The following is a 26,209-nucleotide window of genomic DNA, read 5'->3' as shown; positions in this document are numbered from 1 at the left end:
ACATGTTGATGATAGATAGATAGATAGATAGATAGATAGATAGATAGATAGATAGATAGATAGACTAATACTAATAATGACTTTTTTTGCTGTTTTAAAAATAAATTCTATGAAGATTCAAGAATACAGAGACCAAGCAATACATGTATATATTATGTCCTCATTACAACTTTTCTAAAACAAAAACTCTGTTGTGGCCTAAGATTTTTGCACAGTACTTTATATATTATAAATGTATGTATATTTGATTTGATTTTTTTATGTTTAGTTTTGCACAATATTGTTTCAGTCAGTTTTCATTTTTTTAAGTCTAGTTTCTGTTTTTGTTTCAGTTTAGTAAAATGTTTTTCACTCCTTTTATGATGAGTTCTAATTAACTATAATAAACTTGTGATTGACAAGGTAACAAAACACCATGTACATGTTGAGCAAAAGATGTACTCTGTTTGACACATGGAGAACTCACTTTTCCAAGACCTGCAAACTGTCCACATGCTTTAAGATACCCTCTGCAATGTCAGCTGGTGCCCAATTCCCCTATGAATTGTGTTCAAAGTTAAGAAAAATACATACCTCTTCAGATGTGCAACACATAGACATTTTCAGTTGAATTAAAACAGCTTTATTAGTGTACACTGTAAGAAGTTGACTGTATATGTAGAATAGTTGGAAAGCCTATGAAGATCGTCATCAGTGTTTGAAGAGGACAGAAATCCTAACAGCTTTGTTTTCTAATGGAATATGCTCCGTTGATAGCAAGAAAAAGGAAAAGCATGTATGGTAAAATAAAAGAACAACTATACAAGAACATCAATAGTGACATGTAGAAACTTCACTTCCTCCAAAAAGCCGCCTTCTTAGGAATCGAACAGAAAGAGGCTTGTCTGGAGATACACAATTGTCATCACAATAAGAAAAAAAAAATACAATATGTAATCTGTAAATAGGAATGTGGACTCTCAAAATATGTAGTTGGTCTCATTTTCCATCTCCAAAACAGAATTTTCAGGAGGTGAGAAAAGCCTGTTGGTTTTTGGGTAGAATATTGGGTGGCACTCATTTAAAGAAACAAAAAGAAAACGTTGATACAAAGGCTTTTGCTGGACCCTGGCAATGTGCATAAATCAGCTCTAGCAATCAAAAAAAAAAACACTATCGAGGAATGTGTTCGGTCCAAACTATTCAATGTCACTGCATAGAAAAAAACGTTGGTTAGCAATGATACAACAATCATAGTTGGTATATTTCCATGTCATGTGTACTGACCTTGACTAAGTCCAGCCAATGTTTTTTGCCAATAAATGAAAAGAAAAAGATAAGCAAAAAGACAGGACAGACAGGTGGACAGACACATACGGAGAGACAAACATCACTGCATTTGGCTGTTTTTTGTCTGGTTACAAATGATAAAAATGTGACAGAGGCAAATGCTCGATGAATAAAGAAAATTGTTTTCCTTTGCCGTGCTCAAACCAACATAAAAACAGGTGGTCCTGCCAGATTTTTCAAAAATGTCAATCTTTCAATTTGGTCCAAGTGCTAAAATATATCCCCCTGGAGCAGGGGATGTCATCTATCAAGTGTGCTTTAAATGCAAATCTTGAATTTCTGCAGGATGCTGACAGTATGTATGATTAAACATCAGAATCTATATACTTCTTATCTCAGCCAGTTTACGATAAAGTAAACCATTCGGTGTTCTACAACAAAATTTTTAAATCAGCATTTCCTCCACATGTTGCAGTAATCAAGTAAAAAATGTGAATGTATTAACATGCACACTGGCATTACTGTACTTGAAGTCAAAACCACTGTCAGCCTTTTTTCCCATGGTCTTAAACAAGTCAGTCTTTCTGGAATGTGACAGTATGAGCCAAGATAGTGAGGCGAGTTCACACCTGGTCCAGTTTACTTTTATTTACACGTCCCACTTGCAAGCCATTTTTGTGGTAGCATTCTGCTGATGTATTGGGAAACACATGAAGAATAAACTCTGAGTAAAGAGGCCTTGAATGCAATTCAATATCATATGTGCATGTAAACACGCTCACTGTAAATTAACAGTGTACAACCACACATTAGGAGTCATTAGAATTAAACATCTGCAGAGCTGAAATTGGCAGCAGCTTTTACACTGTGTACTGGAATGTCCTGTGTTGCTAAAGTAAGACAGAATTCTACAAACGCCGCCTTCAAAATCAGAGCTTTTAAAATGAAAATCAACTGCTTTGTTGTTAAAAAAAAAAAAAAAATCTGCATTGCCTAGCTGCTGGATTAAACTCTAATATCTCCAAAAAGTCTGGGTTTTTTTTCATCCAAACACTTTGCAACTAACCAAACCCCAAAAAGAAAAATCGGAAATTTTAATCATCAAGCCAGTAAAATTCAAAACTGGAAAACTGCCCAGTTTGCCACCAACATCGTTAGACATAACAAGGTTGAATTTAGGCTATGACTTCGAGTGACCAAAAGTCAATGTCATGACAATATCTAATGCAAACGTCAGTTTGACAAAGAATACTGATAGCAGGTAACGTTGATATTTTGGTGGTTTTAAGATGTGTTACCAAAATCCAACGTCTTCCAAACGCCTCATGAAAACGTCTTTTCGAGTTACAGCATTTAGTTACAAGGTAGGGAAAACAGAACCTAACATCGGAAAAATGTCATGTTAATGTCCATAAAATGTAAAATTCTAATGTCATACAATTAAAATATGATCAAACCAATATTATTCCAATCAAATATTCAACGTCTGTCTGATGTCATGTTGTCATCAGGTGCTGTTGTGTTTTCGTCAGCAGTTCAGTTTGTGACACAGTGGATCTGCAGTGTACAGGTCATATTGTAGATACATGCATTCTGTCTTTGGGACAGCACTATCATAATTTGGGTCACGCCCATAGAGCTGATAAAATTAATAAGAATAAAGCAAGAAACTACCTTCTTCGACAGCTGATAAAATCCCCAAATTCATCAGCTACTTTTACCATTTTAGTAGCCAAATCAAGTTTTGAAGAAAACAAAGGAAATTATGATGACTCAGCCTCTAAGTCTCAAAATTTCTACTGTGGTAAAATCAGTGAAAATGTTGCATCCTATGCTACATATTTCATAAATCATCATTAAGCTGTCATTTCGAAGAGGGGGCATATTCTAAAAAAATATTGAATTCTAATAAAAGGGAAGAAAGCTTTGACATTTTTTAAATATATTCATATGTAAAAAATACACAATACAAAATGTAGCTAAAAGAATGTGTAAAGAAAATAGCTGTGTAGTATAACTAGCTTGTCAAATACTTAAAGCTTAAATACTTGAGATTTGGACTCTAAAATACCAATGTAGGTACCAGCTGGCTTTTAGATCGGGGATAAGAAATTTTATTAAAATCAAATTAATGCTCTTTAATAAGCCAATTCAGACAATATACAGGGAAAAATCATTATAGTGAACATTCTTAAAAATATGGAAGATATTTTTTTGTAATTGTCATGATTTAAAATGGACTTTTCAACATTCCTATCTGTACATTTCAAAGCATATCTTGCTGTATTTTACATCAAAGGCAACTTTCTTGTAGCAATATCAAGTGTGCATAATTTGGGGCAGTGCAAGTACAGTATAGAAGCTGAAGTTTTTCAAAAGTCCCACGCTGCAGGACTCGTCTTTCTTACAATAAAATGTCAATAATGGGGAAACCGTGCATCAGTCCAAGCGTATATTCGAGAGAGACTTGCGTCAGCAAAACATTAGTGATGGTATTTTTTCTTTTAGACAGCAGGGGGCGACATTGAAGCTTAGATTCTTGAACTGCATTTATACTGAGTCCTATTCCTACACATCTCCAAGCCCAACATACAACTCTCCTTCATAAGCAAGATGATATAATTGTAAAAAAGTTGATGAAGAGAATGCAAGAGAGAAAGTGTAAGAGCATGCAGGGGGAAACAGAGTCAGTGCAAACTTTTGGGCCTCGAAAACCAGAAACATTTAGCTGTGGTTAACTCCTTATGCCTTTCCTACTCTCTGAAAAGAAGTTCAAAGATTGGATGAAGTTCCAGAAGAGGGACATGTTCTAAAAATGACTAACTCATTCCAGTTATCCGTGCTGTTTAGCAGCAGTTTGAGCTCTAATCCAAACATCTACCCCACTGCACGCTCATGGTTGAATAGAACCAATAAAACGCAAAGACGAAATGCTCTGCAGTTATGTCAAAAATAGCTAGTAAGGTTTGTCTGTGTTACAGTGTATATGTGCGTGCATTTGAACATGTGAAGACAGGCTATGCAATATTAATTAAAGACATCAACTTGCTCTCCTGGTGATCGCCCCTTTTCAGAGTCCAGTTGTTAGGTCATAACAACACAGAACTCACCAGGAGAAAAGCAGGAAAATCGCAGATAAAAATGGAAGTTTGGTCACCAAAACCAAGAAAAAAAATCATGTCCAGGCGTGGAGCTGACTTTGGTTGAGCCTGGATTGGCAGTACTGCTGTTGGTCAACCTTGTTTAAACAGAAATCTGGAATCAAAGTTGTGCTGTGGTAGGTTAGTAGTGGAGCAGTAAGGTGGACTAGTGGTTGGAGAGGCTGCCCCTGTTGCTAAAAGGTCTCACGCTCATCAATCCCCAAAACAGCCGGACAGTAGAGCTCCGTCCTGCTTTGTGTTTCTGGATCAATGCCTCAGTCAGATACCAAAAACATGAATGCAGTCTGGTCCATTGTGACATCACTCTCGTCTTTTGGTATTGCAGGGTGATTTCAATTAAGTCCATGATTACTGGAATGTCATCTTAACGTTAATCCAACAGAGCCAAAAGTGATCAGGTCCACTGTGATATCATTAACATCGTCCATCAGCGATGTCATTCTCTTGTCCTCCAGGTCTGTTGTATAATCCAGTTTTTTTCTAGATGAAAATGTTGTTAGTGCGTCAGTTTAAGACTGCACTGCGGTCTTCCTCAGGACATACTGGTCAAATGTTGTGAAATGTCAGTTTGACATTGCATTTAGGACATACTGGAGCAGCGCACTGATGGTGAACCCATCTGGGTCAGCACCTTATCCAGCCACTGGAGGGGGCCGTTGAGATGCAGCTCAATCCAACAGGGAGTGCTGGTTACTGTCTGACGTCTACGGGGATGAAATACAGCAGAGAAGCAAAGAAAGAGTCAAAACACAGATGGCATTTGTAGGCGGTGACAGACTTTCCTGTACTTCATGTTACACATTCATACTCATTCTTATCTGATTATAAAGTGAATGCTGCACAAAAGGTTTTACTGAGATGCTTTCAGAATTGAATCAATAATGCAAATTAAGAACAGCAGAAACCTCTTAAAGTGATCACATCTGATTGGATCAAATTGACCACTATAACGGATGATTAATATACTATTTTTTTTCTTTAAATTTTTATTTCTCATGCAGATTATCACGTAGTTGTCATTTGCATATTTATTAAATTAATATAAAGTACTGAAACAGACAGCCCCGCTACCAAGGGCCCACTCCCATGGGCATAACATAACTGTGCATCACTGACCCACTTGACGACGGCATCTTCAACCCCAGGTGCTTTCCCCATGTGCGTTTGTTTTTTTGTCTGCATTACTAGCAGCCATGACTCTTTCTTGTAATTTGAGTAGACAACAGGGGCACATTCAATATGAAAACAGTGTGTGGCATTTTTCTATGGTTTTTAGGGTTTTCCGAGGGACAAGTTTCCTCAAAAAGGTGTGGAACGGTGTGCAGTGGGGCTTTGAACTAAGTTTCCTCTCGTTTGGTGGCTTAATCAGCAGTGATATGTTAAAAAAAAGAGCTTTTTGTACATGCAATTTTTGTTTTGATTTAACTTTGGCAACATAAACATGTTTTTCACGCAAATAAAGCCCCTTTGAATGGAATTGCATATCGTAATGGGTATTGAATGCACCGTGGTTTTTGTTTAAAACTTAATATGAAAAAAAAAAAATCACCAATATTTGTACTGAACAGCCAAATCTGATTCGACTGGCAAAACTCTGTCCTGGTCCAAGCAGGTTAAATGGTCTAAAAGTGAAGTTTAGATTTTACATTTAGATTTTGAGTCACCACTCTCTATGCGAAACTTGATATGATTTGATAAAACCTGACATTTCGTTCAGCAAATTGGGCAAAATGTGTGGGAGGTCTTAAAAAGAGCACAGAATTCTCCTTTTTGTCTTGTTCCTCCACTTTGTAATTAAGATTATTAAATACACAAAGGTGTATCTGAACATAAAAACCTGAGGAGTGACAATGTGCATTATGTGAGTAAGAATTTGATAGGTAAGAGGTTTGTTTGAGCTTGTAGATGCACTCATCTGCACCGCATGTGTATAATCTCCATTATATTCCTCCTTTTGTTGTAAAATGTCAGAGATTATCGAGTATTTGTGTGCATCTCTGTCACTGTGGCCCTCCAACCACCCACCCAGCAAACATCTGTTCTGCTCCTGGCTCTGCTTTGTGCTGCTCCCTCCCAGGAGCCAGACAGCAGTGTTTGTGGGGGTGTTTTGGCTTGTCCTCAGTGGCCAGGGTTAAGCCGCTGTGTAGCCTGTCTGGTTAGCAGTCAGTGTCTCCGCTGTCTGTAGAGCGCAGGCCAAGTCTGGCAGGACCACAGAGTAGTCAGCTGTGTTTGATCATCTGCTCAGACCTGGGCGATGCAAGCTCCCATTCACTTTTATTATTTGTTGTAAATCACTTTAAGGAAGTGCTCTTACTGTACTCACACTTCTGACAATACTACTGCTTCTTCTTGTAATAGGTTACTACTGATTCTAGAATATACAGTGGAAACCAATTATAGTGATCAGTTACATATATGATTTAAGAGCTTGAGCCATATTCGAATGCCTTTTAAATAATTTGCTTATAGTAAACAAGTAGTCTGTTTACAGTGTTCATTTTGAGGAAAAAGACATTTTAAACTACAGTAATTCTATATCTTTACGTGACTCCCATGATACTTTGCCTTGCAGTGACCCATCTGATTCCAGCTGACTACCTGAGGCCATTGCTGTGTAATGATTGCATTATGATGTGGAAAAAAAGCCATTTTCTCTCAATGAAAGCTTTTGACAAACTGAAAAAATAAAGAAAATGAGATGTAGTTATGAAAGTACCTGTGTATAGCCCCGAAAAAACATAGCAAAGTGTTTAGTTAGATGGGGGTTCAGCAGGATACTTAGTGAGACTGTGGCATTAATGTAATGCAGTAAACAAGCTAACAGCACTAAGGACAGATCTTAGGTGCACATCATTTTCTTGCAGACACTAGATATCAAACAAAAGCCAGAGACTGTCTCTTATTAAGTTGCTGTGAGCTGTAAATTCAAGACTTCTAGGCAGAAGAGAGAACATAATGTCTCAGAGACTTACAGCGCAGATTCTCTCTTCCTCTGTGTCGCTGCATCACGGCCGCCACCGATTGTACCAGAGTATCATAAAAGTCATGAGTGTTCGCTGGAGTTGAAGCAATCTCAGTCGACTGAGGGGTTTCCAACTGATGATTCCAATCTCCAGTTTTCAAGGGGAAACCCTACTTTTTTTGTTTAAGCAGTTGTGCCTTTTTCTGAAACATGATGTTTTGGTTTTTGAGTAAACCAGAATTACCACCTTGGGTTGTTTACCTCCATGAACCAGTCAAGTTGCAGTTACAGTTTAAATCTATGTCTGTGAAAGCATGGATGTGTCACACAGCAGCTCATACAATCTATACAGTCAGCACAGTTTCCAGGTGGGCACCCAAGATTAGTCACCAATTGTGTGAAAGTTAGTCATAATTAGCACGTGAATTCACAGTAGCCTTTGACTCCCAACCACCAAATTGTAAGTATTTCATCCTTGAGTCCAAGTGGAAGTTTGTGCCAAATTTAAAGATGTTTCCTCAAGGCATTATTGAGCCACAGCCATTGCCAGCACAGAGGCATAAAAACCTGAATAACCTTTAATTCCTCTGACACGCAGTCATACCTCAACAAAGAAAGATAAACAGCCACTGTAGCCAGAAACTAGGGATGCATGATATTGTTTTTATTTGCCGATATCCAGTATGCCCATATATGACAGTATGATGGGCGATTCTGATATTTAATTTTAAAGCCAATATCAGCAGATACTGAAGTTATGCCAATGTTATCATGCACCCCTACCAGAAACAGATAAATCTTGTTTAGCTTTATTCACTCCAGCATTCATACCAACAACATTTTGCGAAGAAATCAAATTTCAAAGGACATCACTATAGTCAATGAATTAAAACACAAGGGGTTAAGTAAATCTGACCCTTAGTTAGATTGCAATAAAGAGCTGGTGCTAAAGTTGAGGACAAAGGGGAGATGTCCAAACCAGGAAAGCTGTGTAATATCAGCTGTGTCACACCATCCAAAACTAACAGCAGCCACTGCACAGCCTGCAAGGAATCTTAATGTCGCCAAGCTTCCAGCATGACCTCTTGTGTGAGGACACACAAATGAATTTCCACTCTGGTCTCACCGCACTACAACCCTCCATTCATCACGGATGACAGTAAAAGACAGAATGGTGTGCTTTTGGGCTTATTTATGCTCATCATTGGATACGTAACATACCTGTACTCTGCTCCCCAGCCCTTGACGAAGCTCATCCTGATGGTGCACATCCTGGTTAATTGGTAGACCGCCTCAAACCCCTGATTGACTGACTGGGCCAGCAGTGCAGCAAACTCCTGGTTGTTAAAAATCTTCAGATTACAGCCTAAAAAAGGAAGAAAAAATGTATGTAAAAGAGATTAAGTTGGTAGAGAAGGGTGGACTGAGAAAACATTGAGAACAACAGAAATACTTTCAGGACTTTTTGTTGTATCCCAGATAAAGTCTGATATGTTTGATTTTTATGAATGCATTAGAAGGCTTAAGAATGATTCGAAAAGTTTCAAACTATAAATTAATTTACTGTATCCAGTGACTTAACAAATTGATTTTACCTCACCATTTCTTTGACCATAACTTCAAAGCACAAAGCGGATGCATTGTGAGGTGTGGGTGTTTTGTTTGTTAGTGATCATTCTCCGTAAGGCTGACAAGTCCAAACCCCTAAATGTCTACAACATCCCCATTTTCTTTCAGTACAATTCTGTGCCTCGGTAATGATACTGTTCACACTGCTCATTTGTCCAGGAACGAAACGTTCAAAGTTACATGGGCAAAGATGAGTCAGTGTGTGTGGGTGAGAGTCTGAGAAAAACTGTCACATTATGGAGGGCATTAGTGCTCTTCCTCAAGCTTTACTTCATCAATATCAGGTGAAAGAAGCTCAAGTTCCCCAATCCAGACACGTTTTTAACATGAAGGTTAGCCGGAAGTAATTGGGTAGTGCTTCTTGTTCCTCCTTATTTAAGTTTCAGTAGGAGCTCAATCCACTTTAAGTAAATTATTGTCAAAACTGCAATTTTATCTTTTTAGCAGACCCGAAAGGAAGCTTTCTGTCAGATGTGTATCGTCCATCTGGCTCAAAAAGAAAGAAACATTTTTTTGTTTACAAACCTGGGGGTATCTTGCAGACTGTGGCAGGGTGCCAGCCGTATCGCTGGTTGCAGTTGGGACTCTGGACAAAAATGGCACTGTCACTGAGGCACTCGGCGAACACCTCCCCTCCGATGTAGTACAACCTTACACCACGACCTACAGAGTGTGAGACAGAAAAATGTGAAAGGGGTGAAAGGAAAGGTAGGAAGACATAAATCATGAAGAAGTTCTGAATGCTGTGTTGTAGAAAATGTGTTTATTTAGCTGTATATCCATCCATCTATCATCAAGCCAAAGAACCTGGAGAAAAGCCACACTAACATGGAGAACTCTGCGACGGTGCTGCACCGCCGTGCAACCCCAGTAAATTTATAGTAAAACTAATTTTAAAATCTCTTGACTAGTGTATTTTTTCCAAAAAGCTTGACATCTCAGAGCCTTGACCTTTTTTATGATCTATATTCTGTATGTGTTTGTGTCGAAGAGCATGTGCTCGTACCTATATGTCTCCTTGTCATTTCAACAGTTGCATTCCTGTTAACGTTGCTGAGAAGCCCTAGACAGAAGCGTTCAGAGTTAGAGGGGTCGGTGAAGCCGTCGACTGTCAGAGACGGCTGTGAGGCGTGGAAGGTCTCTCCAACCCGCTGGTTTAATTCATAGTAGGCTATCGAGCACCAGAAAGCTGGTTCACTGTAGGTAACTGGCTGAAGGTCTGGAAAAAAATCAACGAAAACATTTATTTTGACATTTTAATGTCAACAACAGTTTCTGTTTCTCCATTTCCCACATGTGACAGCTCTTCCGTGCTTTAATTTGCAGAAAAACGTTACGATTTCTGTCCACTTATTCATATGACAAATTAAACGTTGAATGAATCAAGCAGTTTCTCACACATTTATTAACTTCCAAGAGCTATATCTGACTTACTATAAAACTGAAGAAGACTGATGAAAATAGTCTTACCCAGGCCATGACTGACAGGTGACAGGGTGCTGGGTGACATTTCTGCTGGTGAACCTGGGAGGAAAAAAAGACACATAACGTCCCACCTTTTTATTAACCATTACATTTGATGTATATAGTGAGCTTTATAATTTTACTGATGATTTTAGGTTGTCAAAACTGATCTTCTGATCCTTACACTGTTTTGTTTTTCAAACCAGTGAGATAAATAGCAGCATGTACACTAGCACAAAACTCAACTAGTCTACCTGATTCCATACTTTGATTCATCTGTTGGTCGCTGGTTTCCCCATCTTCACTGATGTAGCCAGGTGGAGGAGTCTCTGTAAAAAAATAAAATAAAACAAAAAAGTTCTTGTAAGTCAACATAAAGATGATGCATGTATGATGTTGTACAGTAGAAAAAAAACACAAGGCTGGAAATCTTACCTTTAATTAACAACTTTCTACTGAATGCAAATGTAGTTAGCTTGTATAAAAGCTAAAGTAAGGAGAAAATTAAAACATGCACTGCAAACACACCTGGTATGTAGTTATTCGGAGGGTCTATGCCGGCAGGGAAGTTGGTGTTTTCAGGGATGGAGTTTGTAAAGTCGTCTAGAGGAGGAAGCTCTGTCAGAATCTCTGTGTGACGGGGCACCAACACCGGAGGGAGCACTGGAGAGATAAAGACGTATCACTTTAAACTGTGTAATTAAATGCACTTTGTTTCTAAGAAAATATGCTGATGCAAAAATATTGTGCTTCTTATACACACCAAAACACAGAAAAATTAACACATCTAGACTGGTTTCCAATACACAAAATGGCAAATAGGCATGGGACGATATGGACATTTTCTGCCAAAATAATTGCAATTTGCGATCTTATCACGATAATCATCAAAATATGCTTTAAACAAATATTTTATTAGACACAAATCTTTTTAATGATTTTTTTTTTAGTGGAAAACAAACCTGAATATCCAGATAAATGTAAATTCCCCAAAATCAAATTATTTCTGAGGGCTTTTTAAAGTCACAATCCACAATTGCTCTATCCCTTATGGCAAATCTAAAAGTGATAATGAAATTCTAAACTCTTTCATATGCCAATACCACTGTGATTATAACCTTAATAGAGGACACCTTGAAGATCACAGCCAGCAGTAATAAGTCACAGAAACTCGGACAAGTAGACACACAGAATTCTCAAGAATAATTACCAGGCGTCTCCACTCTCTGGTAGTGGTAGGGATTGACACAAACTTCATCCTTTTTGAGGTTGAAGGCAAACTGGCAGGCGTCGATGGCCCTCAGCTCATGGTGGCTGTGAAGGTCGGGCCATCTCCAAAGGCGGCAGTAGATGACATGGGGAAGGCCCTTACGATGGGACACCTGAAGACGCCCATCCAGTGACCTGAGAAGGACAGGAGAAAGATTAATACTGACTCAGAAATGTGTCCAAGTCTGGACAGGAGACTGTAACCTGAGAGGAATGCATTAAGATGTTTTTGTTTTCTTTAGTATCTAGTTTAGTAACCAAGAAACACCACTAACTATTAGAGTTCAAAATGCTGGTTTTATAGCCAACTTTTATTTTTTTAAAAACTTTTCAGCACTTAAATTACCTCTCTGAAACTCAAACCTTGCAAAAAACACATTTATCTTGTAAAACAACCTTTACTTGACTAACCATGTTTACAGAAAAACTCAGCATCTCTATGGATATTATAACGAAATGCATCTTTATTCATGTATTTTGATGAGTAATCAACACTGCTGCTTGATCTCATAGCACAGACAGAAGACATCACTCATAATTTGAACTTAATGTAATAGATTATGCATCTGCAGCACCACTTACAAGCTTTTTTTTTTTTTACTAAAATACAGCTCAATTATTTATTTATTGGCAACATTATATAAAGTATTATTACACTAACAGTAATAAAGTTTTCTATAATATAATTGCCACTTGTAATACACTCAAAGTCTTTCAATGATCTTAAATAAACCAATACATAGCCATAGCCAGTGTTTAGTGATACTGTAAATTACAGAAAGATAGACAAACATTAAAGCAACATGTGGGCATCAGCATTTTTATTGCTTAACATTTGTAGGAATGAAGAGATTGATAGAGTGCGTGTGAGTATATTCACCTGCTGTGGTCATGGTATCCGTACATGCCTGCAGAGTCCCACTGCTCTATCGTGTGGCCTGAGCCCAGACCCCATAGATCTGAGCAATTACTACAGACACACACACACACAAACACACAGGACAAGTGCAAAAAGGATAAAAATGAAAGAAAACAGATGGTAAACATGAGGCGATTCATTCCAAATTAGTAGGATGAAATCACAAACATGTACAGTTGGTCTCTTATTGACACAAAGGAGGAAAATAAAGAGATCCGCCCTCAAGTTTTTCAATAAGAGATCCTAACTGGATGGCAGGTGATCATGTGACAAATCCAAATCAGACAGTGACATGATGCAATCAGGTGATGCAGGGAAAAGACAGGATTGAATTGTTGCTCCCTGTTAAAACTTTGAGATAAAGGATGATGCTGGATGAACGTATCTTCCAATTTATCTTTCATGCTTCAATTTTTGATAAATTATGTCAGATCATTTTACTTGTTTATAAGGCTTTAAATGAATACTTCAGCTGCAGAACGAACTTTTTTTCATCGATCACTTACCCTGTGCTATGTTAAATGTATTTTTCTGCATGCTGCCAGTAAGCGAAGAATCCAAAAATGAAGAAAATTCTTGATGGATTGAAGTAAAAGGGGTCTGTGTTTATCATCAGCAAAACTATCAAAACATCCGTCTACAGTAGTGTGGTCAGTACTTCCTAAACAGATAGTCCTTCACGGCAGGGAACTGAATGGGAAGTGAAACTTATCCATGCTCTCTTCAGAGTCCATTGACAAAAACAGTACTTTTACCTCACTGAACATGGGAGCTTGAATCTGACGTTTGTTTGTGTTATTGAGTGACTGGTGAACCAGAACTAACCCTTTTAACACCAAAGTCACACAATAACACACACTGATCGAAACAGTGGTAGTCCAGTAGCTCTGGTGTTCAGCAAGGTAAAGTTACTGTTCTGTCAATGGAGTCTGGCTTTGAAGAGAGCATCGATGAGTTTCATTTTTAGTTCAGTTCCCCGACGGAAAGGGCTTTCTTTATTTTTGAATTCTTCATTCACCAAAGTGAGAAAAGTTTTCTTCATGCATTCTACACAACATGTGGTGAGTAATTGATCTACAAATGGTCATTTAAAAAGGTTAAGTTTTCCTTTAAGGGTTAAATAAACTCCTGCAATGCCTGATGGCACAGAATATCTGAAGAACACATACAAATGATTCAAATTTCTGCAAATATTATTAAGTCATGAGAAGTGTGATGTGTCTACACAATAATATGAATGAAGAAAAAAAAATGTTTAATAGACTATAACAATGTGTCAAGACGTGACAACAGAAAAACCAGATACAACACAAATGTGTTTAGAAATCTACTACGTGTGTGTTTTACATACATCCCCACTGTTGCTAACATGTCCTCTGACGCTCTTATCAGTTTTTTCTTGACATGTCAAATAGAGAGGAGATTCTGCTGTCTGATCAGAGCAGGACCTGTCTGTACAGGACCTGCTATCTCTACATTTATCAACCTACTCAAAGAGTTCTACAACTACAAGCCCCGTGCAGACCATCTCTTGTCACAGCTAATGTCTTCCCTGCCTCCTTTCTCACCTAACACCAGTAAAATCCCAAGTGTCTATAAAAAAGTGCCTTTTTTTAGCAAGACTCTGGATCCTTGTTTATTCACCTGTAAGTCGCTAACCAGTTTTCCAATGAATATCCAAGCAAATTTTAAGCAAACTTTTGAAATGTTGCAATTAATAAATGTGAATTAGACACATTTCCATCAACTGATTTGGAGCGAATTAACTAGGCTCCGCGAATCATAGTTTCATCAGAAGCATGCAATGTAGGCTACACAGAGCAGAAGAAGTAAAGACATTTCCACTTCTTATTTTGACAACCCTATTTTGACAAGCACAAAAAAACACCTCAACCTCAAACCTGCTATCTCCTCACAATCCTCGACACACCTCTTTAACATCCTCCACCACCCAAAAAAGAACAAAAAAAAAAACAAAAACAACAAATGAAAAGGTTAAGAGCCAGAGCAATTTATCTTCAGCTTTTATCAACCTTACTTCTCCATGTTCAAAGGGAAGCGAGCTGAGCATCAAAGGCCGGACGTGTTATCTGCTGAAAACCACTGGCAACTGTCAAGTAATGCATCTGGACCTACTACTCCATGGAAGGGTTACCCCTATGCAGTCATTTCAACCAAACCACAGTCAACCTGTGAAACATGATGTTAACAAAAAAAAACACTTTCTCCACACTATTTCTGGACAGCGATACTTCAGTTCAAACTCACTGATTCCAATGTTTAGCATCTGGTGAATACAGGACAGGACTTGTTTAACTGTGCCCAAATTTATTAGTTTATCAAACAATGAGAGATAGCACTATATCATGCATTCATTGTATTTATTTGTACAACAATAACTGCCACCTTCACTGATTGGTTTGGTACAAACATAAGATGCAAACCAAACAAGAAAGATAGTTGAAAGAACGCACACTTTATGGTTCAAAGGCTTAAATCATGAGGATTCTTTTCAACTTGCATCTTTGGAGATTGTAGACAGCAGCAGAATTTAAGTGAATGTCTAACAAGATCCCACATCATCTTATCAGTACCACTTCAAGAGCTACTATCTAGCCTACATTCCTCAGAGTTAAGAAACACAGAGGCTTTGCTTCTCGGCTTTAGACACTTTAGCCACATGGTTCCACTTCTGCACGTCTTTATCCTATTTTGCCCACACATTTACAGTACTTCTGCAATGTCCTATTTCCTCAACAACGGGACCAGTTTCAGACATACTGTTAGCATACAGTATACAACTTTCATGTTGTGGCACTGCCCTGCTTCACACTACACTTAACCAATTACTCACATTCTTATACCCCTTTTCCACCACCATGGATCCAGTTCCACTCTATATCGCACACCTTATTTTAAACAGTTTGGAGCATTTCGACCAAAAATAAATGGGCTCGGAACCCAAAAAGTTGGTTTCCAGCTGAAACCAAAAACAGCAGGTCTTCCTTAACCTAAAGTGCGAACCATCACAACATCAGTGAGAATGTCATATTATAGAGGTAGGAAAGAGACGATGGAGTCTTTCAAGTAATAGTCTTTAGGGCTGCCCTTTGAGAGTCAGAGATTTGAATCATCAGTCCTCAGTTGACGGAGATTGCTTCAAGTCAAGCAGTTTGTTTGCTTTATTTGTTTGTTTTTGCTATTCAGCATGTGCAGTGTACCTCTGGGGATGGTTTGGACCGTAGATGATTTATGACCCATTGTTAGCACCATTAGCTTGCTTACTATCTGACTGAATGCCACTGCCACACTGACAACCTGCAGAGCCCTGTTTAACTTGAAAACTTTGGATGGAAAACAAAACAAATCATCGAGCATTCATATTGAACAGCCAAATCTGATTCCACGTGCGTTATTCTGAATTGTGTACAGCCCTAATAGTCTTCCACACCTCCTAATCATTAATAGGTGCCCCATGCTTTTTGTCGATTAAAACCAATATCTGAAGTAACAGAACAAAAGCTCATAGGTAATCAATGCAATCTATCATCTTGCTACTTCTGTTTACTGTTGTGCATTGTGCAATGCCCTCAAGGTTGAAAATTAACTTTTTTTGTCCACTTGCCACTGTGGCTGGTGGATTCCAAAATCTACCAGCCACTAAACAGATTACCATTGACATTTTGGCTGTTGATTGAAGAAAATCCAGCAGTAATTTGAAATTTTACCAGCATTTGGCTCATGGCTGGTACTAATTTCTAATTCTGAACACCTTCCATTGATGATGCATCCTTGATAACAAAGGTTCTGCTCAAAATTGGTGGAAACACAAGCTGTTTCTCTAGATAGCACCAATGTTACAAAAATCCTGAGCAGAACCGGTTCAAGAACCAGAGCTAATTTGGTGGAAAAGGGTGATCAGTGAGTTGCTCCACTGAGCTGCACAGACCTGAGTCAGCACTGATGTTCATGCTGGTTCAATTCTACAACTTTGATATTAAGACATGTAAGGCAGCTCGTCGATGTAAGGTGTGATCTGCAGAGCATGCATTAAGACTGCAGTGCGATTAGATTTGCCTGACCTCAGCCAGAGTGCATTGCTGAGAAGCTATCCACCCACCAGGGAACATTGACATCTGATATTGCTAAAGTCGTAGAGGATCCGATGAACCCTTCCATGGTAAAAGGAAAAGTAAACACCAGCAGCACATTACCACCGCCTCTGCTGACCCTGAAACTGTCATGTTTATTTTTCTTGCCACCTCTCCAGCTTCATCAAGCGTGGGCGCAATGACGCCAATACAATGCTGTAAATGCAAATGCACAATGCAATTGTTGTCTAACCAAATGCATAACAGATTTACATTGCAAAATGTGGTATAAATGAATTCCCACCAGTAGCATTTTTCAGTGAAAAGCCAGGGTTCCGACACCATTTTAAAAAAATAAAAAGCTACCATTTTGAGGTGTCTTTGAGAAGAAATTCCCATTAGCTACAGGTGAGCTGATCTGTGGCTGACATGGGGGTCGAGTGGGAGATGAGCAAAAAGGGGTAAATCTCTCTGCAAAGTAAAGTCTGTTATTGATACTTCATATTCAAAGGATTCTAAGATAGCAGGAAAGAAGAAAGGGTCGATTACACAGAAAACTTGAGAAGGAAAGCTCATAAAATCTTCACAGAGCAGCCTAGTTATCTCCCGTCTCTGCTGACCCTCAGTGGATTGATTGACGTCAATCACATGCTTCTCATGGGGCTCCTCTGACTTTGCCACCTTTATCTTGATAAGGTTTCACCTGGTCTGGTGACTTGGCCCGTGTACATTGTCATGCAGGAGAAATCTATACTAAAAGACACATGACCTGTAACTGTTCAGTCTGATCATCTACAGTATTGGCAAGTTTGGGCGTCCAGAAAACACATTTATACAAACTAAGTTTATTTTCAAGGTTGTCAAATGACTTCTTTTTTTTTAAACTGTGTAAGAAATGTGAAGATGTGCAACTTGAGTTCATGGTGTTCCATTTTCAGAGAGTACATAGAGATGTACAGACACAACGAATGAAAGGTGTCATTTTTCTCTTCTTCAGAACATTTGTAAAGAGTCTAGGGTGATAAGAGGACAGTTTCTACATTAAACGACTTCTTCACAGCTTTACAGCGCTTGATGCATTGATACTTTGTTCCATCATATCTTCTTTCTACAACTTTGTGTTCAGTCTAAGACTTTTTTTGTTAATAGTGTACAGTCTCTTCAACCTTAGTCATATATAAATCCATCTATACTTCTAAGGTGGGTAATGTATGCACCAAAGCCCATAGCGAATGTCAGATTATCAGTCATCATCAGCCATACAGATTGCTTTTTTTCAACAGTCCCTTTTATACTTCCTGTTTAAGAAGGGAATATCTCTCCGTTATGCCTCCTTGCCACTCTGTATAAAAGGAATTATTGCGGAATAGGGGGACAGAGTTATCCCGCCTTTGATCCAGCAACGGGAGACTTAAAAAGCAGTTAGCAGCAGTCATTGGCTAACTTGAAGAACAGTAGCTGTAAATGTCTGCAAATTGGGAAAACAATAAGATTTTGGAGCTCTTTGTCCTCCAAGCAGAGGACGAGATCAGCTGTCATTCAATAGGGACAGTAAATGATAGTCACTTCCGTGTTATGCGATTGTTATGGATTAGAAATGTTATATGTCACTCTAGGCTGATGCTGTTGTGTTATATCTCACTCCCGCCATGCCTCTTTCGCTTCAGTGTTGCTGGCATGCTGTATAAACTCACACACTGGAGCAGAATGATGCCGCTGTTGGTTGGTAAAAATGGCAGGCGGCCTAAACAAGCTACTTCTTTAGCAGCCCTATGGCGCAATCTCTGTATAAAAAGGGCTTTTGTTTTCTTAATTAAATATTTTCTTTACTGAAGAGTACATCTGCCTGACAAATTAAAGCTTTCCAGTTTTTTTGTTTCTTTTATTTCCAACAAGAGGTGCACAAACAAAATTTCTTCTGAACCAATTCAGACATCATCAACTTCAGTAAGTGTAGAGGACAATGCTGAGTACCAATCTAACATCACTCACACTCAAATGAATGCCATCAGTTAGAAACACAAAACTACTGCATCTGTCAAAAGCTCTATCATGCATTTTCCTTGAAGTTGCAGACTTTTTTTTTAATGCCAAAGAACATTTTTGATCAAAACCATCATAATACCTAAACTGATAATGAATGCTGCAGAGTGTTGGTGTGTCTCTGCTTTTAAAGCTATTTGAATAGTTTACAAAATATCTAAGAATGATGCTGTAAATACCTGTGATAAGCTCTCAACTCATTTAATTTCTTTTGATTAAATTTCTCTGATCTTAGTCTAATTAGCACCTCCTGACAGGCTACGTCAACAAATCTGATCAGCATAATGGGATGAAAGACAAGACTGTAACAAGGTTTGGCAGTTCCCAATTATGCAGCTGCAGAAGGATGTGGTGGAGGTGCAATCAGAGCCTGTCACACTTTTAGCAACTCAAACTAGAACAAATCATCCACGATGCTGCACACTATGTGAATGCACGGATATGATTTTATGCATACCGAGTTCTAACAATTTTCACTAAGTTTACAGAGTTTGGTTGGCATCATGTGTTCAACATGCATTTCCTCCGATCCAGTTTCACTTCTTCTGCCTTGCTAACCTGTGGCACAGCAAGAGGAGGAAGTGGACGTGTTGTTGCACAACAGAGACTTTTCTTCCTGCAAGCCTGTGGTTGCATCTCACTGTCATACTTTCATGTGTGTTGGCACACCTCCCTGTGCTGATCTGAATTGGTGGTATTGTGGTATACCAGTGCACAGGGACTGCGGATGTGTAATTGTGTAAATGTGAGCATAACTTGAAGAGTAAGTGCTAAAATGATGTGCCATTTCATCCATTCGTTTTGATGCACAATTGATTATTCGAGACATTTGTCTCAGTAAATTATAGTACATTTTTTATACTTATACAGAGTATAATGCAGGGTTCTCACACACTGTCATGGACAAAATTTCAAAATGATTGAATGATTTTTTTTTTCTTGCACCACTTGCTCGGGACCTTCAGATATCCAACAATAATTTTCTGGTTTTTACAGTTTTTGGCTATGAAAAAATTGTGTCATTTTGGTAATTTTGAAAGAAAACATGTCTTTTAATGTTAAAAAAAACTCCGTTTTTTAGGTTTCTTTATAAAAATGGCCAAAAAACTTTAAAGAAAAAAAATGCCAATTTTTTTGAAGAATTGCTGATTTGTAAGAAAACATGCTTTCCATATCCCTGGGCATGTTTTTAAAAATCTGCAGTAAAATAATTACAAAATACAGCCACTTAAAGTAATATGCCCCTCCCCTCAGCCACAAGGGCATACAAAATCATTTGAAATGCCTAATGGGCAGACGTGAAGGGAGAGTTAGAACACAGGGAGATAATGAAAAAAATGAAACAAATAAACAAAAACAACCAAAATGTTGTTACACATCAACGTACGGTATATTAGTTCATCAGCTACAGAAAATAAATTCACCGTTATGTAACACTGAGGTAATTTAATTTATTACACACAACACATTCCCATAATTTTTCCAGGCCTTGAAAATGTGGTTGTGAAATTCTATGACTTTTCCGGGTTTTCCATGACCGTGGGAACCCTGCAAATGTACAGAGCCAGAAAGAGATAGAAATACCAGATGTGTGTGCCCTCCTCTCACCTGGGTATGGTGACACACTTTGTGTTGCTGTTCTGCGTGCTGATGGCTTTCTCGAGCTCATCCAGCTGCCCGGTCTTCTTCAGCTTCTTCACCAAGCTCTTCACAGCCTTTTCGCACCACTTCTCCTCCTGTCCTCCCCCGTTTTGCTCACCTACTCCTCCGATGCCCCCCCCTGCTCCTCCGCTCCCTGCTGGAGTCTTCTTCCATCCCAGGAGGCGCTTCACAACCGGGGGAGTGAAGGGAAGGATGGAGGACATGGTGGCTTCTGTATGTATGAATTAATGTGGTTGTGTGTCGTAACGAGTGTTTGATGACCCCTTTTAAATTTGATAAAAAGATAAAAAGGGAGAGGGGAAGGAGGGTGATGCAGGTAATTGCAGGTAATTGTCTGAATTCTGGATGTTATAAACAAATATATATGTGTATGTATCTTTTAATTAATTTCTAGTCAGAATGAGGGCAATAGTTGTGGGGAATCTTGAGGAACATCAGATGGGAAGCAGGAAGTGGGAGGAGTGCATCCAAGAAACCTAAGAAACAAGAGGGGGGACAAGAGAAAGTATATATCAACACCTGTGAACAAGACACTTAAGAAGATGAAAGTGGAACTCACTGCATAATATTTTCTTCTGATATGACATAAATTATACCCACACATCCAGATTCGTGACAGGTTTTTTTTTTTTTGTCCAGAGCCACATCTATCATAGCCCCCTGCTGCCGGCTCTCCCACCACGTACAGTACTGTATGTACAAGCCAGAGTGGCAGACGTAGCACTACACACCCTGCACAGTGTTGAAGCATGAACTGATTCTGTTTCATATTCAGCATTCTTTCTCCTGTCATCCCCTGATGACTATACTCTACTGCTAGTGCACACTTTGCTGTGCAACTGTGAAGTGCTGTTTAGCACTTTTTCAGTTCGAACAAGATTAATCTCTGTTGTTTGCACAAAAAGGATTGCAATCCCACTAAACAACTTAAAGTCATTTACATCCTTAAACACAGATCTATTTTTGGGGTGCATTTGTTGATAATGGGCAATAACTGCTTACACACTGCATATTTTACCAGAATTTTGGCGTTGGTAATGTAATAAAGCCTGGGCAATATATCGCTATTAGATAAATATTGTGATCAGAGCTGCAGCAATTACTCAAATTAGTTGATCACATAATAATGAATCACCAAGTATTTTTATAATCGATGAATCGTTTCAGTCATTGTTCAAGCAAAACTGTTTAACACTTAAATGTGAGAATTTGCTGCTTTTTTTGTCATTTATGATAAAAAATTAAGTAGTAAATAAAGTTAGACAGAGTAAGCAAACTGAAGATGTGGCTTTAGGCTGTGGCTTTTTTAAATAAACAAACTGATTAAACAATCAATCATGAAAATACTATGCAGATTAGTTGATAATGAAAATAATCATTACTTGCAGCCTTAATCTTGACAAGAGACAATATATCATATTAGATTTCAAATGTCATAATATCGTAACCTTTGTCTTTTTCTGGTTTTAAAAGCTACATTACAGTAAAATTATGTAATTTTCTTTACTTACCAGACTGCTCGAGCTCTTTGGCTTTACCCATTTTGTCATTATATCCACATTACTGGTGATTAATTAGAAAAATATATGGTTAACCCTTCAATATTGTAGCAATATCGATATTGAGAAATTTGGTCAAAAATATCATATTTGATTTTCTCCATGTTGCCCTGTACCATCGATGATGAATTGATAAAGTTGCATTTGTAAAAACTTTAGTGATAGTTTTACAAAAACAAAACATTTTAATAGTGGAAACCGGGTGACACATATATGTCACGCATCATCAAGGCAGCATTTCACCATATACACCAGACTGCTGGGTCACAGGTCAGTTACTTAACTTCACAGACGCTGTTCGTACATCTGTAGCTTTGCACTAATCACTTAAAAACTTCCCAAATACCTAACTATGATCAACTGTACTCCAAATGGCAAAGGGGGTGGATGATCCTGTGTCAAATAATGTCTTTTCTTTTTTTTTTTATTTGGCCAATCTTTAAAATGTCATTGAAAACAACTGCATTTATAATGATGTTTAAGCATCGTCTTTTACAGAAAAAGAGCAAGGAATTTCTGGATGAGGTGTCAAACCTCTGTCAATATCTGCACTAATCCTATGCTAATCCCATAGTGAACCTATCCTTATGCTGAAACCAGTGTTCACCCTCTAATACTACAGCTTAAGAGTGTCACACTGTTAAAACCCAGTCAGGAGAAGGTGAGCGATTCAATGATTTGAAATTAATACTAAAGAGGCAATGATGCCGAAAACAGCTTGTAAAATGTGAAAATCAGTGGGCACACAACACACACTAAACTGTCAGCTCTGTGCGTTGACATGAGCTCCCACTTGCACATGTAACTTTATCCTATATTATAGCTCTCATTTTATTGCCAAGATCCAGTTTTCAGCTTAATGAGGAAACATGCTCAAACCAGGAATGACCAAGAGAGATTACTCGATTTGATTTGTTAAATTAAATTTGAAAAACATCTGGGTTTTTTTCCTAGTCCAGTCCTCTAAAAACAGTTTTGTTGTGTTGGGATAACTGCTTTAGATTATTGATCAATCTGATTTAAATAAATACAGACAGAAGCACTCAGTGATGTCGGTTTCTCTATTTAGCTGTGTGGGAGGAAGGGATAACTGTCCTTAGCATGGTACTCTGAAAGTCCAAGCTCCTTCTAAGAATTAATTTCACAGGCTTAACCCTTGGACTGCTTACTATTAGTGCAAGAGTATGGCTTGCAGAATGGGTCGAACCATTCCTGAAAATAATTAACTACAATCTGAGGACCTGCAGTTGCTTGATGTTGTCTAAACACTGAAACATGCTATCAATTAGGGCCAGCATACACCACATAATGACTGCTTCAGGGAGAAGGCTTTGATGCCAGAATAAGAGGGAAAAAATAGAGTGTAAGGGACTGTTCTTTATTTATGAGACAAAGGCGCTGGCCGGGGTGTGACTATGATTTTTTTTCCCCTCTTGAAGCTACAAAGAATTTTCCTTGAGCCTCCCCGGGTGACTGGAGAAAACGCATGACCTTCCCTTCACCATGAAGTGGTAGTTACATTTAAGAAAATGATTCTTTGATCTTTGAACTTTAGAAGTTGAGGACAGTGTATTAAATGTGCAAGCTGGTAAGTCAGTGCAAACATTTTTTGGCAAAATGTAAAAATATCTATATCTATCTTTCATTTTCTTTCTATAAATGGCTAAATGGCCATGTTTTGGGCAATTTTTAAAAGGTATATTTTCATTAAGAATCTGTAGTAAACTAAATACAAAATAAAGTCATTCAAAGTTGTATATCCCTCCCCTGAGCCAAAATATAAAACAAAAGTCATGCCCAGTGCTTAAAAAATATTTGACATGCCTGTCCCTTTTTCGAGGTTCCTGCAGCTTAAGACAAGGTCGATTTAAGACTTTTTAATTCCATTTGGAACTAAGTTTATGAACAGTTTTCTGATAACCAAAATTAAAGGACAACTTTGTTTTGCCCAAATGTTTATTGTAACACAAAACATGACTTTTCTTGTCCAGTGATAAAGTTAGATCATTTCCATCAAATGTTGGAAAAAGAACCCTTTCAAGAGAGGAACACATGGAGGAAAATAAACATATTATATTTTCATGAAATATCTATTTGGTGTACCAACATAAGTGGGAAATATCTAATTTCTGGGCTGTTTTCTGGGCAACTTTGTGTTTCTCAATCTGCATGAGAGATTCCACTGCTCGGACTCACATCATGACGAGTTTGAGAAAGGAAATGTATTCATTAATTTACAATAAAACCCAGATGGTACCTATTATTTTGAGATTTTACAATGAAACATCATAAAAAAAGATAAATAAATTCCTCCCACCCATGTCTGAAGACTTTCAAAAGATTATTTTAGGTCAATTTCACACAAATTAAGGCCGTTTCAACGCCTTTCAAGACTTTTTAAGGATTCTCAGGAACCCTGCTTCATGCACCACCCCACTCCCTTCTCACAAATAAGGAACAGTCCCTAAGTAAAATGTTCCAGGTTTGTCATCTTGATTGGGGTCATTGAAAAGTGATTGATTTACTAAATAAAGGATCGCGTAAAGGTAGGAATATGATCATTCATTTTGCAAAAGCCTACACAAAGAAGGACGTATGAACTCCATAACCTTTCGGTGTTTGGGGACGAAACCATGTCGTAGTGGGAGCCTTTCAAACTGAACACAAAGTCTTAATGTAAGGAACAAAAAGCACAAAACATGCTGCTGTGGCCACAGTTTAGACGTCTACTGGAAATGCTGACCACGGCTATCAGGGCCTTGTGAGCAAAAATAATCAACGTTATTTTGTCTGCAGCGTCTCGTCTTTTTTGGTGAGAAATACTGTCTGTTTGGGTTTCTTCTTCTCCGAAACCGCACACATAACACACACACGGTTTGAAGAATAAGCTAACGCTAACTAACGGCGATTTAGACTAAAACAACCAGCGCATATTGACTTTGACAAGCTACAAAAAGCGAGTTCATATCACTCAGGGTGTCATTTGAGGTGAGCCGCACGTACAGTGAAAATATTCGGGTTTCTTTTGTCTCGAAATGACTGGTAGCCCCCCTCCCCTCTCCTCCTCCTCCTAAAAAAGAGTACGAAAAAATCCGCTAGCAAGCTTGCTACTTTGTGTCACAGACAAATAAACAGGTCTGTTGCATGCTTTGTCGCTTTCAAATCAAAACCGTTTCATTGTTATAAACCACACTTACCCAACGAGGAGGTGAAATGGCGCTGTACGGTCACTCAGGTGCCTGTCTGAGAGGCCAGCTTGTTCATTTTATACGCATCCAGAGAGACTTTTAACTGTATTTTCCACCTCCGAGCCGCCGGGATGATGGCCCCTCATTCAAAGCTCAACCAAACATGTATCGCTTCACGCTACATAAGCGGCGGAGCGACGCCTCTATATCCCGCCTCTTCTCTCCTCCTATTGGCTGATTCCCGGGGTTCCGCGGATAACCTGTTGCCAAACGTGTGTTCTATTGGCTGGAGGTGAGGTCCGTCATACGTTGTTACGTACGAAGGTAAAGCGGTGATGTTTTTCAGTGGGAACCTTGATTGTCCTAATACAATTGCATAAAACTAGCTCGTCAATAGAATAGAATAGAATAAAACCCTAACCCTAACCCTAACACCCCCGTGTTGTAGGGTTAGTTTTATCTGCGAAAATGGTGAAATGATAGGGAATGAAACTTTAATTTTGTGGCAGTTTATGAAATACTATGTTTACATTTTTGACTTCTTTCTCTTAATGAACAATGTTAACGGTAGTGATCTCGTTATTTTCTTTAAGCGCTCTCTTAATCTCATTGTTTTTAAATGTTGTTTTGTTTGTAATCCATGTCATTGTGTTTTTGTGAAGCCAAAGATCTATCTATCTATCTATCTATCTATCTATCTATCTATCTATCTATCTATCTATCTATCCTTTTAAAAACTACCCTGATGACAAAATAGATCTCCTAAAATCACTGTAAACTCCATAAGCCTATAACAGTGTTGCAATTATACCATTAATCTATATGAAGCTATATTAGTATATCTGGCCTATAGACCGCGTGATTCAGCCTAAAAGCCTATAACCAACAATCACTAAACTGAATCGTATAAACATACAGTATAGCCATTTATTTTTATTATTTCGTATTGTTTTTTTCTTTCGGATTCTTTTTTCTTCATTTTTTTCCAAGCTG

The 26,209-nt window shown here is 38.3% G+C and overlaps 1 protein-coding gene across 3 annotated transcripts; it reads right to left on the bottom strand.

The window, feature by feature from the left end:
* Window positions 1-606: 606 nt before the first annotated feature.
* smad2 (SMAD family member 2) lies at window positions 607-25,402 on the bottom strand. 3 transcript variants are annotated; one of them, XM_042508731.2, is made up of 11 exons: window positions 25,226-25,402; window positions 20,416-20,945; window positions 12,635-12,724; window positions 11,696-11,889; window positions 11,014-11,148; window positions 10,752-10,814; window positions 10,492-10,545; window positions 10,028-10,240; window positions 9,547-9,684; window positions 8,614-8,758; window positions 607-5,134 (listed from the first exon to the last, which is right to left on the bottom strand). In XM_042508731.2, the coding sequence occupies exons 2-11, from the start codon at window positions 20,670-20,672 to the stop codon at window positions 5,011-5,013; spliced, it is 1,413 nt and encodes a 470-aa protein (XP_042364665.1). In that variant the 5' UTR covers window positions 20,673-20,945; window positions 25,226-25,402; the 3' UTR covers window positions 607-5,010. The 3 variants fall into 3 exon arrangements, with proteins under 3 accessions (XP_042364665.1, XP_042364664.1, XP_042364666.1); XM_042508730.2 differs by having other exon boundaries at window positions 10,740-10,814; window positions 25,226-25,401; XM_042508732.2 differs by lacking the exon at window positions 12,635-12,724 and having other exon boundaries at window positions 10,740-10,814.
* Window positions 25,403-26,209: the final 807 nt, after the last annotated feature.

Source organism: Plectropomus leopardus, chromosome 20 (genome assembly GCF_026936395.1).
Source record: "Plectropomus leopardus strain MGB_pleo_1.0 chromosome 20, ASM2693639v1, whole genome shotgun sequence".
Taxonomy (NCBI): Eukaryota; Metazoa; Chordata; class Actinopteri; order Perciformes; family Serranidae; genus Plectropomus; species Plectropomus leopardus.
Note: the sequence above shows the minus strand (reverse complement) of the source record. Positions and strands in the feature narration are given on the sequence as shown.

What these genes read in the sequence shown, in the direction of transcription:
- smad2 (XM_042508730.2), bottom strand. Translation starts at nt 20,672, where the DNA reads ATGTCCTCCATCCTTCCCTTCACTCCCCCGGTTGTGAAGCGCCTCCTG. An exon ending in TCCGAATAACTACATACCAG is followed by an intron (nt 10,815 to 11,013) that starts GTGTGTTTGCAG and finishes ATTTTTTTACAG; the next exon opens with AGACTCCTCCACCTGGCTAC. An exon ending in ACCTGTCAGTCATGGCCTGG is followed by an intron (nt 10,241 to 10,491) that starts GTAAGACTATTT and finishes ATTTTTTTCCAG; the next exon opens with ACCTTCAGCCAGTTACCTAC.